The following is a 13277-nucleotide window of genomic DNA, read 5'->3' on the forward strand; positions in this document are numbered from 1 at the left end:
CTGCATTAATATAAGTAAGTATACATGGCTAGTATTCCCTGTTGGACCAAACATTGTGCAAGTCGGCTTTTTCTAACCCTGCAGTTTGGATCCTCTGCCCCACCCAGCCTCCCATACAGAGGCCTAGCTTATCCTCTTCAGTTTTTTTTTCTTTCCAAAATTTGACTTTCTCCAGCAGCTCATCAATCATAATTATGAATTCACCCAACATATATATGAGGTTGACCTTAAAATAGTAAAATATCAGTTTTCCCCCTACTTTAGGATTTATCTTCATAACTTAGTTAAGAAGTTTGAGGTAGGACCCAGATCTTTGTATATAAATACAAAATTCCAATTCTTGTGGAACTAAATTTAAATGAGACTTTGAAAAGAGGATGAACCTTAACTCAAATAATTTACCGTTATTTCGTTAATTTAGAACCAAACCAAGCATGCGATTTTTATTTATATTTAAAAAGTACAAAAGATCTGAGTAAGAGTATCACTGTATTTATTTTCATACAGGCAATTTTTCTATAGCTTCAACATCTTCCTCTCAAAAATCAAAGAACAAAAGATTCCCAAAACTTAGAACTGGATCACTTGGCCCTTTCTCTTCTTATCTCCTCCCAGTTCAAAATGCTTGCATCTCTTAATAGCCAGCATCCTCTTGGATCTGCAGTTGGGCTCAACACATTCAAGTCTCAGCACGATCTTCTTTGTGGTTTTAGCCTTCTTCCGGAAAATTGGCTTTGTCTGCCCGCCGTAGCCACTCTGCTTTCGATCATAGCGCCTCTTTCCCTGGGCATATAGGGAATCCTTGCCCTTCTTATACTGGGTCACTTTGTGAGGCTGATGCTTTCCACACTTCTTACAGAAAGTTCTTCGGGTTTTAGGTACGTTGACCATCTCTGCGGTAGAGCTGTCTTCACGATGAGAACTGGTAAAATATTTACAGCAGCAGACGTTAAACGTTTTGAAAAGTAGCAAGTGCTTTATAAACATTTATAGGAAGGTAACAAATCAGTAACGTATAAATCCACCAAGTACTCGTTTTCGTTATGACTAAAGGCACATGTAAGGGCACAACTTTTTGGAATACTTCCATAACTGAAGCATTTATAGAATGAGACTCTAAAAAACAGCAAGAGCAGCACCACATGGACGCCCAGTACAGTCAGCTCCCTGTAATGGGTTCCTTTCCGGCTTAATTTCCCACGGTTGCCCCAGAACTAAAACGTAGTGGTGTGATGGCTAATTTTCTTCAGCAGAAAAGAGCTCGGCCACGGCTAGTTTCTTTTCCGACTCCCCTCGCACCCTCTCCCTCCATGTTAGCTCCTGGGCACGCCTGGCTTGCGGCGTGGTGAGGCAGTTCCAGCTACGGCCCGCCCCGTCCCCTCTCCGAGAACCGCAGCAGCCTGGTTTCACTTTTCCCCTCCGAAGCACCGCCACCCATCAGCAGTCCCGAAGGCTGACGTGTCCCTAACATGTGCCTCCAGGCCCAGCAGCCGCCACGCGGGAGCCCCTTTCCGGAAGGGAGAAGCCAGCTCTTGAAGTCTACCGACCAAGACGGCGGGCTTCGCCTGCCTCTCCTACCAGGGCCTACCTAGTCCAGCCTGGGTCCTGGGCACTGGGGGCTTCAACGGGGACCGCTACCGCCCGGCACAGGACTTACCGGGAAGATCGGCGTCCACGTTCCTGCTTCGCTCTGCTCGCGCCTCACCGGAAGGGGAGGGGCGCGGCGGAAGTAGGTACTGAGCCTGAGCGACAGCGAAGCGGCCCAATAGGCGGCGGGCAGAGACGGCCGAGCGTCTCCGGACGCGTCCAGGAAGCGCCAACCGACGGCCCAAGGGGCGGGCTGGAGGGGTGTGGGCTTGGGGCCGCGGCGCTCGGCAGGCCAGTAGGTGGTTGTTAGGACAGTCGCCGCTGGAGTGGCGCGAGGGTGCGTCGCCCGGTCTGGGACGCCCGGGGCCCGCGTAAGGATGAGAACACGGAGAACGCAGGGCCACTGGGAGCGCAGGTAACGGCACCGGGGTGCGGTGGGGTTGCGACGGGCTTCTTCCCAGACCTGTGCTGAATGGAGAGGACCGAGGCAACGCCGAGTCGCGGCTCCTAGCGGCGGGGCCGCTCCCTGAGCTGCAGCTGCCAGACGAGGATGTGTGGAGCCCGGGCGGCGCGGGGGAGCTGAGAGCCTTCGGGCGCCAGGACCCCCGGGGCCCGGGATGAGTTAGCGAGGGCGGCCGCGGGGGCCCGTTCCGACTGCTGCAGGCCGCGGCCACGGCCGCCGCCCGCCCGCCCCTTCCGTACCGGGGCCGCTAGCTCCTTTCCGTGCCCACCCGCTTGCCTCCCCGCGCTCCCGGCCCTGGAGACCATGAGGTTCCGCATCTACAAGCGGAAGGTGCTCATCTTGACGCTCGTGGTGGCCGCCTGCGGCTTCGTCCTCTGGAGCAGCAATGGGCGACAAAGGAAGAACGAGACCCTCGCCCCGTCGCTGCTGGACGCCGAGCCCGCGCGGGCTGCGGGCGCCCGGGCCGGGGACCATCCCGCCGTGTCCGTGGGCCTTCGCCAGGGCTCCAACGAGTCGGCGGCTCCGCTGGTCGCGGCGGCACCGCAGCCCGAGGCGGACAACCTGACGCTGCGGTACCGGTCCCTCGTGTACCAGCTGAACTTTGACCAGACGCTGAGGAATGTAGACAAGGCCGGCTCCTGGACCCCCGGAGAGCTGGTGCTGGTGGTCCAGGTGCATAACCGGCCCGAATACCTCAAACTGCTGCTGGACTCCCTTCGAAAAGCCCAGGGAATCGACAACGTCCTTGTCATCTTTAGCCATGACTTCTGGTCGACCGAGATCAATCAGCTGATTGCTGGGGTGGATTTCTGTCCGGTTCTGCAGGTGTTCTTTCCTTTCAGCATTCAGTTGTACCCCAACGAGTTTCCGGGCACTGACCCCAGAGATTGCCCCAGAGACCTGGAGAAGAACGCAGCTTTGAAGATGGGCTGCATTAATGCTGAGTATCCCGACTCCTTCGGCCATTATAGAGAGGCCAAGTTCTCCCAAACCAAACACCACTGGTGGTGGAAGCTGCATTTTGTATGGGAAAGGGTCAAAGTCCTTCGAGACTATGCTGGCCTCATACTTTTCCTGGAGGAGGATCACTACTTAGCCCCAGACTTTTACCACGTCTTCAAGAAGATGTGGAAATTAAAGCAGCAAGAGTGCCCTGAGTGTGATGTCCTCTCCTTGGGGACCTATACTGCCATTCGCAGTTTCTATGGCGTGGCTGACAAGGTAGATGTGAAAACGTGGAAATCCACAGAGCACAATATGGGTCTGGCCTTGACCCGGGATGCGTACCAGAAGCTGATCGAGTGCACAGACACTTTCTGTACTTACGATGATTATAACTGGGACTGGACCCTTCAATATTTGACTGTATCTTGTCTTCCAAAATTCTGGAAAGTGCTGGTTCCTCAAGTTCCTAGGATTTTTCATGCTGGAGACTGTGGTATGCACCATAAAAAAACCTGTAGACCATCCACCCAGAGTGCCCAGATCGAGTCACTCTTACGTAATAACAAACAGTACTTGTTCCCAGAAACTCTATCTATCAGTGAGAAGTTTATGGCACCCATTTCCCCACCTAGGAAAAATGGAGGGTGGGGAGATATTAGGGACCATGAACTCTGTAAAAGTTATAGAAGACTGCAGTAAAAAAAAAAAAAAAAAATCACAATTACAAAAGCAAAAGTGACAGTCTTCTATTTTTGATATTTGCCCAAACAGGATATACAATTGAATAAAAAGGTTTAGGAACTGGTTTCTGCTTTAATACAAAAACAACAAAAATTCTTGTAAAAGGTGTCCAAATATAGTAATCTTTTCCTTTTATGTCTGATTAAGATTTAAAACACCAGTTTTCCTTTTGAGAATTCGGTTTTAAAGCTCAGTGTGTATCTGCTAAAAGTAATCATTGTTAATTGGTGAGAAAGAAGAGGGGAAATTTTACTTAAATTGCATCTGTTAAATCTTTTAACCTGGAACTTTGTACTTTTCCACTTTCAAAACTTATTTTAAGTACAACAAAATTTATTTGAAATGGTTGTATTTCAGTATTACACTGAAATTGTATCAATGAGTATTAATGGAACAAGCCCAGCTTCACTCTTGACACAGTTACTAGGGATTTCTTCCCTGGTTTTGTAATTCAAAAGCTATGTTTGTTAAACACCTGGTCAGAACAGAGTCATTTTCAGTATTACAGATTCCTGTATTATTGTGTTAAGATTTGCCTGTGCTTTGGAAACTTCACAGAACACAATTTCTTTTGGAATGTATTTGATTGATAAGAAAGTTTAAACCCTGTTTTCACCTCAATGTAGAAATACAGTGGTTTTGTTTCTTTTTTCTTTTAGTGCTGCCAAAATAAAATACTCATTTTTGCATAAAAAGTTTCCTAAATATTTTGCAGAATAAGTTTTTACACCAAAATCCAATAAAGACATTCTAGAAGTTTTAAAGTAAGCATTACAGTTTATCTGTACATTATATAACCGAATTTGAAATAATGAAAATCCAGCTCTTGAAAATGCATTCCCTTTGGAAGAAACTGGATTTGAAATTGGCCAAGCATAGATAATGAGCTATACAAAGCTGCTGTGTAAGTGAAATACAGCCAGAAATGATACAAAGTTCAGTCCTGCCAAAGTGAAACTTGTTCTAGTGCCAGCTTTATCAGAAAGCATACTTTTTAAAAGGACAGACAGTAAATAATAGGAAACAGGCTTAAAATTTACTCCATGCTTAACATGAGTTTCCCTAAACAGTATAAAATTGCATTCAACCAAAAATGTACTCATAGACTACTTTTCTGTGTAGGTATTGCAATTAGTCATTTCAATCTAAGAAAATTGTGTACTAAATAGACAGTCTCAAAATTATTATTGCAGCAAATTAAGATTCATATTATGGTTGAAAAATGCATGTGGTCATTTACGATGGGGCAGGTAGTTCTCTTGCTTTATGAGCTGCCTTTTGTTTTATGAGCTGTGTGTGTACTGTCCTCATAGCCCAATCTGGTTCAGGTTTTATTGGGGTTAGAAATGTAAATCAGGATGTAAACAAGGTCCTACTGTATCACCGAGGGACTGAATTCAATATCTTACAATAACTTAAAATGAAGAGTATGAAAAAGTATATATATGTGTGTGTGTGTATATGTGTATATATATAAATATATATAAATATATATATATATATATGCATAACTGAACCACTAAGCTGTACACCAGAAACTAAGAGATTGTAAATCAATGATACTTCAATTGAAAAAAAATGTAAATCAGGATGAACTGCTAGGCTTTGTACCAGCTTTTGGTGCTCTGACCTGACCTTCCTAATTCAGAAGACTAAAGAAATTAGGTAATTTCCAGGACTAAGGTAAATGCTCAGGTTTGAATGAGTAGCTGTTTGTGGAACAGAAATAGATGAGTTTCTGATCTTGGGGTCAGTGATTGAATCAACAGATATTTTCCTTTCTGTATTTTCTTTTATGCTGCCCTAAAATTTTTTTGTGAGAAAAAAATATATTGACATTTTCTTCTGGCCGCAAATAAAAATATTACTCCACAAAATTCGTAACTTAGCCACTGTTACATACACGATCTGCTGCCTTCTCTTGGGTGTTATAAAAGAAATTGATTAGAAGACACTAGTTGTTTTCATGTAATAATATAATGAAAAGTTTTTCTGCTGGAGCAAATTCCCAGATTTTTAAATTAACCTGTTCTAAAATTTTTAAATGTAATTCTGTAAAACCAAGGGATGTGTGAATACTGTAATAGTAACTTCCAAAAAAATTCTTCTAAAAATTTGAATTTTCAAAGTCATTGATAAATAACTTAAACTTATTTATATATATATAGTGATGGGCATATGAGAAGAGTAAAATATAGAATTGAAGCAAAAATACTAAATTTTATACAGTGTATTTGTATTGTTTGGATAGTTAATATTGAAAAGTTCTTTCAGAATTTCTATGACAAGCATAAATATATCCTATTTACTGAGACTTATAAATGCCTAGCTTTGAGATCCTCTTCCCCTTAACACACTCATATTTCTAGTTAATTGTATTCTTAAGAATTACTTTTTGTGACACACAACTTAATATTTATATTGAAACTTTATTAAAGTGATGCCAAACAAAAGAAGCCAAAAACCACACAGAAGTAATTTGATACCTTTAATTTTATACTTTTATTGAATACCTTTGGTCTTAAGATAGTAAACAGAATCTATTTTAAGTCCCCAAATTTTTACTCAGCCTCTAAATTCTAAAATTGTATAGAATTAATCCAAATCATAAAGCAAAGAATTCTGAAAACTGAATGAACAATGAGTCACATGGTCCTTGATAATCTGCACACTACCATCCTGCATATTGGTTTCCTTTATGTTGTCAAAACCAGGTGTATTGTGAACTGCAGTTTTGTTCAGTAATGAAGATAAGTGATCTCCATCTAACTCTTTCTCTTCAGTTATTACTGGTTCTTTTAAATTATTTTTTTCTTCACTTGCATGAACAGCACTTCTTTCTTTTACAAATTCCGGTTCCATATTTGACTCAGGCTGCTGAGACTCTGCAGGCAGCTTCTGAGGCACATCAGGAGCCCCTTGTTGCAAGCGTGCAGCTGAACCACTCCTGGCTGCGTCTGGTACTTCAGCTGCTCCAGATGACTCCCAATCGGTTGTTGAGGTAGTAGGATGTTCTAGATTTTCTTTTCCAGTTAGATGACCTTCACTGACTCTTTCTTCCTTTTCATGAAGCTGCTCAGAGGTACTACATTTTTGCAACTATGTCAAAAAAAGAGCAAATTAATAATTCTTTGAGACAAATAGAAAACTAAGTTGTACCCTCTAGAAACTTCTTTTTTTTTTTAAGTGGTGAAGGAATAACCCCATAGGCCTGTAGGTGGGCTTCCTCCTCAAAGTCATCCTCCAAATGCTGCCATTTTTTAATAGTGGAAACCTCATGTTAATTCTCTGATTAATTTACCCCTTGTCTCCTTCAAGATAAAATAATCACCTACAAAACTCTTTAACATAGCCTATAAAACCCCTTAGCAGCCATTCTTAGAAAGGCATTTTTGAATTTCTTGAATTTCTTGTATTTCTGTGATTCTTCAGAGCCGGTTTCCCTCCAGTTCACATATAAAAAGTCAGTTGTGCTAGTTACTAAATTATTTGTGTCCAACACTGAAGACTATAAAAATAACTAAACTTAAGGTTCACCTAGAAAGAATGAAGAAACTATGACATAGTTTCTGTGGTTTGAGAGTCAAAAAGATTTGTTTGTCCCTGGACTAGTACTCACACAGCACCCAAACGTTAGTTTCTATTTCTCACTGGATAGTTATTTTGGGGTTAAATGAGATAACATAAGTGAAAATGAAATGCGGATGTTTAGCACATAGTAAAATACATATTAAAAGAGCCTTTATTCCTCTCAATACCACTTTTCCCAACCATGATGTAAATTAAAAGTTATGGTATCAAGAGATCAAGAATTAAGTTACTTGTTAGGTTCCAAACTTGTCCCAAATCACTACTCTCTAGAGCCCACCAAAATCCTTACCTTTGCATGTATTTCAATCTTACTATCAGTAATCTGAAGAACTTCAATCAATGGTGGCGTTAGGGGCATTGTCTGTTTGGATGAAGAGCTCTGGACCTCTTCAAGAAACTCATTAACATTTTCTTCATTAACAAATAACCTTTCCTAAAATAAAAAGAGAAAAAATATTCTACCATATTGGTCATACTTGAAAGACTTGTATCTAAAAATGGGTCATAAAAATTTTCACACAGTTCAGGATTATACTTTTAAAATGCTTATTTTAATGTGTTATTCCTATGCTGGTTTGGCAAAAGCAAACGGAGTATTGTACAGAGCACTAAGAATACCAAGAGTCATACATATATAGGAAAAGGCCCTAAAAGAAAAAAGTTACACTTCCTTTTCCAGGTCTCTATTAAACCTAAGGTATGTTTTCTCTCCTTCAGATGTTACTTACAGATGTTATTCTCCTTTGTTTTTCTCTCAATATTCTGTAAGAATAACATCACTTCTAAGGTTATAAATGCAGTCCAAGCTATAAAATGTAATTCAATTTTAGAACACTTCCTAATGAGTCAGCTAAAGATACACAAGACAGTATCTATTCAAATTTTGTGTGACTAGTTTGCCTTTTAGTTCTTGGCCAGGTAAAGACAAGTGTAATATTTTATTTAAGAGAAGTGTATTCTATTTTTAAGCAATGAGATAATCCACTGTGACACTAGCATATAGCTGTTTATAAGAATGAGGTAGATTTCCAAACTGCTATTAGGATATGCAAAAAATCACTTTCACCAGAATCCCAAACACAAAGCAATTGGTTCATACTTGAATGTGTCAAGTAAATATAGAGATATAGTTAGGGCTTTGAAAAAATAACCACATTTAAAATTCATAAAGTCAGTTCACCGTTGCCCCAAATAAAAGTATTTTCCTCTGTACTTTCATATAAACAAATTAATTACAAATAAACACAGTTAATTATTTGGTCCAAATTGGATGGGTGGGGGGAATCAAAGAGACAAATTTCAAGTTCCCTTCTCTTAAACAGTATTTAAACTTGTGAACACCTACCAAATAAAAGTGAACCTTGGTAAAAGAAAAATTACACTTGGAGTATTTTGCCTTGCTTTATTTGAAGATCCAGAATAACACTGTATTGTAGAAACATCCCTATCAAAAGCATTTCTAAGGTTCATGTCTCTGGAAAACACTTACACATTAACTGCAAAAAAATGTACTAAATAGTTTAGTTAACTCAGGGAGGAATATTTATAATGAAAATGGATATAATAAAAATACAAAGGATTTCCATAAACTTGCCTTCACGTTCTACTCTACAAGATATTGAATTCATTGGTCCTAAAGCTCTAGGAAAATTCCTACTGAATATTTAAGGCTTATAGAAATATATTTTGTACCTATTTACATGTAAAGTAACAATTCTGACCTAGACAGCCACAAGTCGGTCTCCTTCCCTTATAGTTACTTTCGTATAATATATATAATCATTATAAATGTCTACCCATAAAATACTCTTGTGATTTAAAAAAAAATTATTGTAATACTTACAGCCTGCCAGTGAAACATAAAGAGAAAAATATTGAACATTATGGTTCCATCAGGCTCAGCAAATGGGATGATTAATGAAGTAATTATAAATCTATTGCAGGCTTCAAAGATAGAGGATACAGTTGTCCTAGTCCCATTTTGGTCTAGTTTCTTTGCTAAAATAAGGTTGGCATATTAGAAAATCAGATTAAAATATATTCTTTAGCATTCTCTCAAATGCTTGTCCATAAAGCTTTTTCCCACATTGTGAGTTATTTTCACATTTATTAAAACAATTATAGGAAAACGACTGCCCTTTCCTAAATTTCCCCCTTTGATGACATAAACACATAGTCAATTTCATATTATACATTCTTTATATATAAAATGGCACTGTACCATCTTTGGAGGGTTTCAAAATAACCACTTCTCACAGAAGATACACATAATAAAAATTTACCTACTAGCAAATTTCTAGAAAAACACAGAAGTGAAATTTTTTGGCAAGTTAAAGCCCAAGGCTAAAAACAGTCTTTAATACGTAATCTGTGCAACTAGTGTTGGAAATTTGGGGAATTTAACCTTTGAATAAGTTAAAAGAACTAAAAAAAAAAAACAGTATGTGTAACATTTATACAAACCTCAATCAAAACTGTGAATTAAAAAAAAAAAACTACTTTGGGGGAGGCTATAGCTCAGTGGTAGAGTACATGCTTAGCATGCACAAGGTCCTGGGTTCAATCCCCAGTACCATCATCAAATAAATAAACCTAATTACCTCCCCCCTCCAAGAAAAAAAAAAAAAAAAAAAGAAACCAACTACCAACTAGTTGTTCATTTATGAGTTTAAAAAGTTCTACAGAACTTCAAATTTTAAGTAGCTTTTCCCCCAATATTTGCCAATAATACTGGAGTACTGAATCTGAAATTCAAGAACTTCAATAATCTGAAAAGTATAGTAGGAACTACAAAGGACATACTAAATTATTCATCAGAATTATACTCATTGTCTAGGTAAACTTGACAGTGCCCAGCCCCAGTTTTTGTCCAAAAGAGATGTCGCTGATGTTGGTGCCAAAGTTCATATAACACTGTTAAATGCCAGCCATTGTGCCAAATACTAGCAAGGACCTAAAGATGATTAAAACAGATGCAAAAAGAGATCACTGCAATGTAACATAACGCCCACCAGAGGTCAACCCTACCAACATCAGCGACTAAAATTAAGCAGCACCATGTGGCCGAAAGGGCAATGGATTTAGATTCACACCTGGGTCTGAGTTCGTTTTCCTCCAAAAGAACGGAGTGGAACTAAATGAGTTACTTCTGCTCTCCAGCAGTAGACTATTACTTACTTTCTAAGGTTGGGGAAAGCTATTTACCAATTTAAAATATGGCCGTAATATAATGTCTCTTATACCTATTTGTGTCAGACCCTTTTGAGAATATGACTAAAGTTATAGCCCTTCTCCCCGGAAGAAGGCACCCTCAACTTTTTGTATACTATTTTATAAGTTTCCGGATCCCTGAGAATCCATTCATATCTTCCTTCGGAGTAAGTGAACTCCAAGGAAACAACTGCATTAAGGGCAACTTTGAAGATTTGAAACTCAGCCACCACAGGGGATGCGGTACGTTTTTTCTTTTTTTCAATATGCGTTTAACGCGCACTGACGTCTGTCATCAGGTGTTACCAATTTCAAGTCATCACGAAAGAGTTATGAAGGAAAATCCCTTGTTTAAGTTAAACTGAAAGGATGTCTGTAATAGCAAATTTTAAAAGTGGGGTAGAATATTTCGAATATTAAGACTCTAGAAAGAACTGTTACCTCCAGAGAATCGTTGTTTAAACCATAATACCACTCTCTCCAATGTCCATGGCACTCTGGAGATTTGGCCAGTTCTATCACTGCATTGTTTGAGGAAATGCTAACCACTGGTTCTTTGGTACTCAATTTATTCTCTGGAGCAAACTGCAAAAAGAAGGAATAATAGACTAAGTCTTGGGTGGAGAAGCACAATTTGTACCAGAGGGAGGTCACTTCCCCTTGAAGACTTTGCGGCTGGATCCAAGGCACTTGTATTAGCAGAGTCAGGGATTCCTCATCCTGATTACACTGCAAAGGCGGACACAAAGTTTCCCCGAGGTCGGTCCCGCGACCACCCATGGCTCGATCAGCTTCCCGGGCCACGGCCGCCTCAACGCTGACAGCTCCGCACGCACTCTCGCTTGCTGCGGAAGACGCCGTGTCAAGGTCCCCGGAAGAAGTACAAGGAGAGCCTCCGCCACCGTCCCCAGGTGAGCTTTTGGCTCCGGGAGGCGGCTCCTCCCCGATGCCCGTTGTTGATCTCGCTTTCCGGCCGAAATCCCGCTCCTCCGGTTCTGAGACGATTCCCTCCCCGGCGGCGTCCCGGGTGGTGATCCCGGCGTCTGCAGCCCCGGCTCGGCTGGGATCCGAGCCTCTGTCCCCGGCACGAAACCCCGGGGGTCCCGCCTCCCCCAGGCGAGCGGAAGCGCAGGCCGTGCCGTCACTTCCGGGCGGGTGGGCAGCCTCTTCAGCGGTCGCGGCCGGCTCCGGGCGTGTGGCGGACAGCGCCACGGGCAGCGTGACCACCAGCTGCCGCCGGGCCTTGTTGAACTGCGCCTTGCCTCGGCTGTCATCCACCGGGTACGGGAGCGAGAGCCGCAGCCGGTAGTCGGGTTTCCTCGAGTCGAGGCACAGCAGCTTTTCCGTCACCTCCAGCGCCGCCTGTTCGGCCGAGCGCAGCAGCGGCAGCTCGATGGTGACCACCAGCTCGTGGGGCACGGTGCTGGGGGCTGAGTCCCGAGAGCAGCGGTAATCCTGGAGATCCACGTGGTGGCGCTGCACCACGCTGTAGCGAGGCTCAGTAGGGGCGGGCTGCCGGACCGCCTCCGGAGAGGAGGGCGCCTGGGGCGGGGGGACCGCAGCGTTCCCGGAGGCCGCGGGGCGCCGGTAGGGGTAGGGAAAATCGAGTAGAGGGCTCTCCGGCTCCCCCTCGGGCGGGGCCAGGGCGCCCCCGGGTAGGGGCGTGCGCAGCACGGCGGCCTCCGGGGTCCCCTTGTACTTGATCTTCAGGGTCTTGGCATTCCTGCGGTCCAGCTTCACGCCGAACTTCTGCTCCACAGCCTCCAGGGCCGTGGCGTCTAGCATCTGGCGGAAGCGCTGATGGCGCCGGGCCATCGCGAGCGCGTCTGGGTGGAAGACCACATCGTAGACAGTGTAGCGGGTGCCGCGGCCCCCCGCGTACTCGCGGCCGGGCGCCAGGCTGTACGGCAGAGACCACTGGCTGCCGGGTGCTGCGCCTTCGGAGCCGGGCCGGCTGCTGGGCGCGCCCACCAGCGCGTTGCTGCACACGTTCACGAAGCAGCGCTGGGTCCCGTCCAGGCTTGTGCGCAAAACGTGGCCCGCCTCCGGGTGCACGAACCGCACCTCCACTCCGCGCTCACGCTCCAGCGCCGTGATCTCCTCCTCGTAGCGCCGCCGGTTCTCGGGGTCTGTTAGCTCCTCGGCGTATTGGGAGAACATTCGCCGGAACTCCGGGTCCTGGAAGGCGGAGGTGAGCCGCTGGACCTCCTCTCCGCTCAGGTCCAAGTCTTCCAGCGGCGAAGAAGCTGCCGCCTTGGCCATGCTGCCCCTCGGCTCCTTGCCCTGGGGTCCAGGGAGATGGCTCCGAGGCCGAGTGGGTAGCGTGCGCCGTGGAGTCGCAGGTTTGCGGAGAGTGAGGAGGTCGAGGTCGGTAACCGCTAGAGAATTGAGCCTCGGGTAGCGCGTGCTCGTTGCCATGGTGACACCAACATCCGGGGGGAGGGGCAGGAATAGAGTAGACGGAAATGCCAGAAATAGCCTTAGTTTCTTCAGACTAACATTGTGCGTTTTTTAGATTCCTGTGCCATGGTGCAGTTACTTCTGCAGAATAACCATCATAATAATTGTCATAATTTCCAGCATTTATGTACGGTATTCATTGTTCGTAACACTTCAAGGTAGACCTGATCTCTATTTCACAGACAAGAACATAGGACCTGAGAAGTTACTTGGCCAAAGTCACAATGAATTCAAACGTTGTGATTCCAACCTGTTTATCTGCTTTATTCATTTCACTAAA

At 43.7% G+C, this 13277-nt stretch overlaps 3 protein-coding genes across 4 annotated transcripts; 1 reads left to right on the forward strand and 2 right to left on the reverse strand.

Annotated features, from left to right (window-relative positions):
* Positions 1-472: 472 nt before the first annotated feature.
* On the reverse strand, positions 473-1796 carry RPL36AL (ribosomal protein L36a like). Of its 2 annotated transcripts, none has more exons than XM_006193267.3 (2): positions 1658-1796; positions 473-922 (listed from the first exon to the last, which is right to left on the reverse strand). In XM_006193267.3, the coding sequence occupies exon 2, from the start codon at positions 889-891 to the stop codon at positions 571-573; it is 321 nt and encodes a 106-aa protein (XP_006193329.1). In that variant the 5' UTR covers positions 892-922; positions 1658-1796; the 3' UTR covers positions 473-570. The 2 variants fall into 2 exon arrangements, with proteins under 2 accessions (XP_006193329.1, XP_014421959.1); XM_014566473.2 differs by having other exon boundaries at positions 1589-1703.
* MGAT2 (alpha-1,6-mannosyl-glycoprotein 2-beta-N-acetylglucosaminyltransferase) lies at positions 1772-4426 on the forward strand. The gene has a single exon (XM_006193266.2). The coding sequence runs from the start codon at positions 2354-2356 to the stop codon at positions 3692-3694; it is 1341 nt and encodes a 446-aa protein (XP_006193328.2). The 5' UTR covers positions 1772-2353; the 3' UTR covers positions 3695-4426.
* Positions 4427-6219: 1793 nt separating this feature from the next.
* DNAAF2 (dynein axonemal assembly factor 2) lies at positions 6220-13016 on the reverse strand. Its single transcript, XM_032481968.1, has 3 exons — positions 10979-13016; positions 7617-7760; positions 6220-6835 (listed from the first exon to the last, which is right to left on the reverse strand). The coding sequence occupies exons 1-3, from the start codon at positions 12953-12955 to the stop codon at positions 6332-6334; spliced, it is 2625 nt and encodes an 874-aa protein (XP_032337859.1). The 5' UTR covers positions 12956-13016; the 3' UTR covers positions 6220-6331.
* Positions 13017-13277: the final 261 nt, after the last annotated feature.

The sequence above is a fragment of the Camelus ferus genome, chromosome 6 (genome assembly GCF_009834535.1).
Source record: "Camelus ferus isolate YT-003-E chromosome 6, BCGSAC_Cfer_1.0, whole genome shotgun sequence".
Taxonomy (NCBI): Eukaryota; Metazoa; Chordata; class Mammalia; order Artiodactyla; family Camelidae; genus Camelus; species Camelus ferus.

Excerpts from the sequence above, each read along its gene's own strand:
- RPL36AL (XM_006193267.3), bottom strand. The coding sequence starts at position 891 with ATGGTCAACGTACCTAAAACCCGAAGAACTTTCTGTAAGAAGTGTGGA.
- MGAT2 (XM_006193266.2), top strand. The coding sequence starts at position 2,354 with ATGAGGTTCCGCATCTACAAGCGGAAGGTGCTCATCTTGACGCTCGTG.
- DNAAF2 (XM_032481968.1), bottom strand. The coding sequence starts at position 12,955 with ATGGCAACGAGCACGCGCTACCCGAGGCTCAATTCTCTAGCGGTTACC. Across the intron at positions 7,761-10,978 it reads TAAACAACGATTCTCTGGAG|GAAAGGTTATTTGTTAATGA; the intron begins GTAACAGTTCTT and ends TTTTTATTTTAG. Across the intron at positions 6,836-7,616 it reads AGATTGAAATACATGCAAAG|TTGCAAAAATGTAGTACCTC; the intron begins GTAAGGATTTTG and ends TTTTTGACATAG.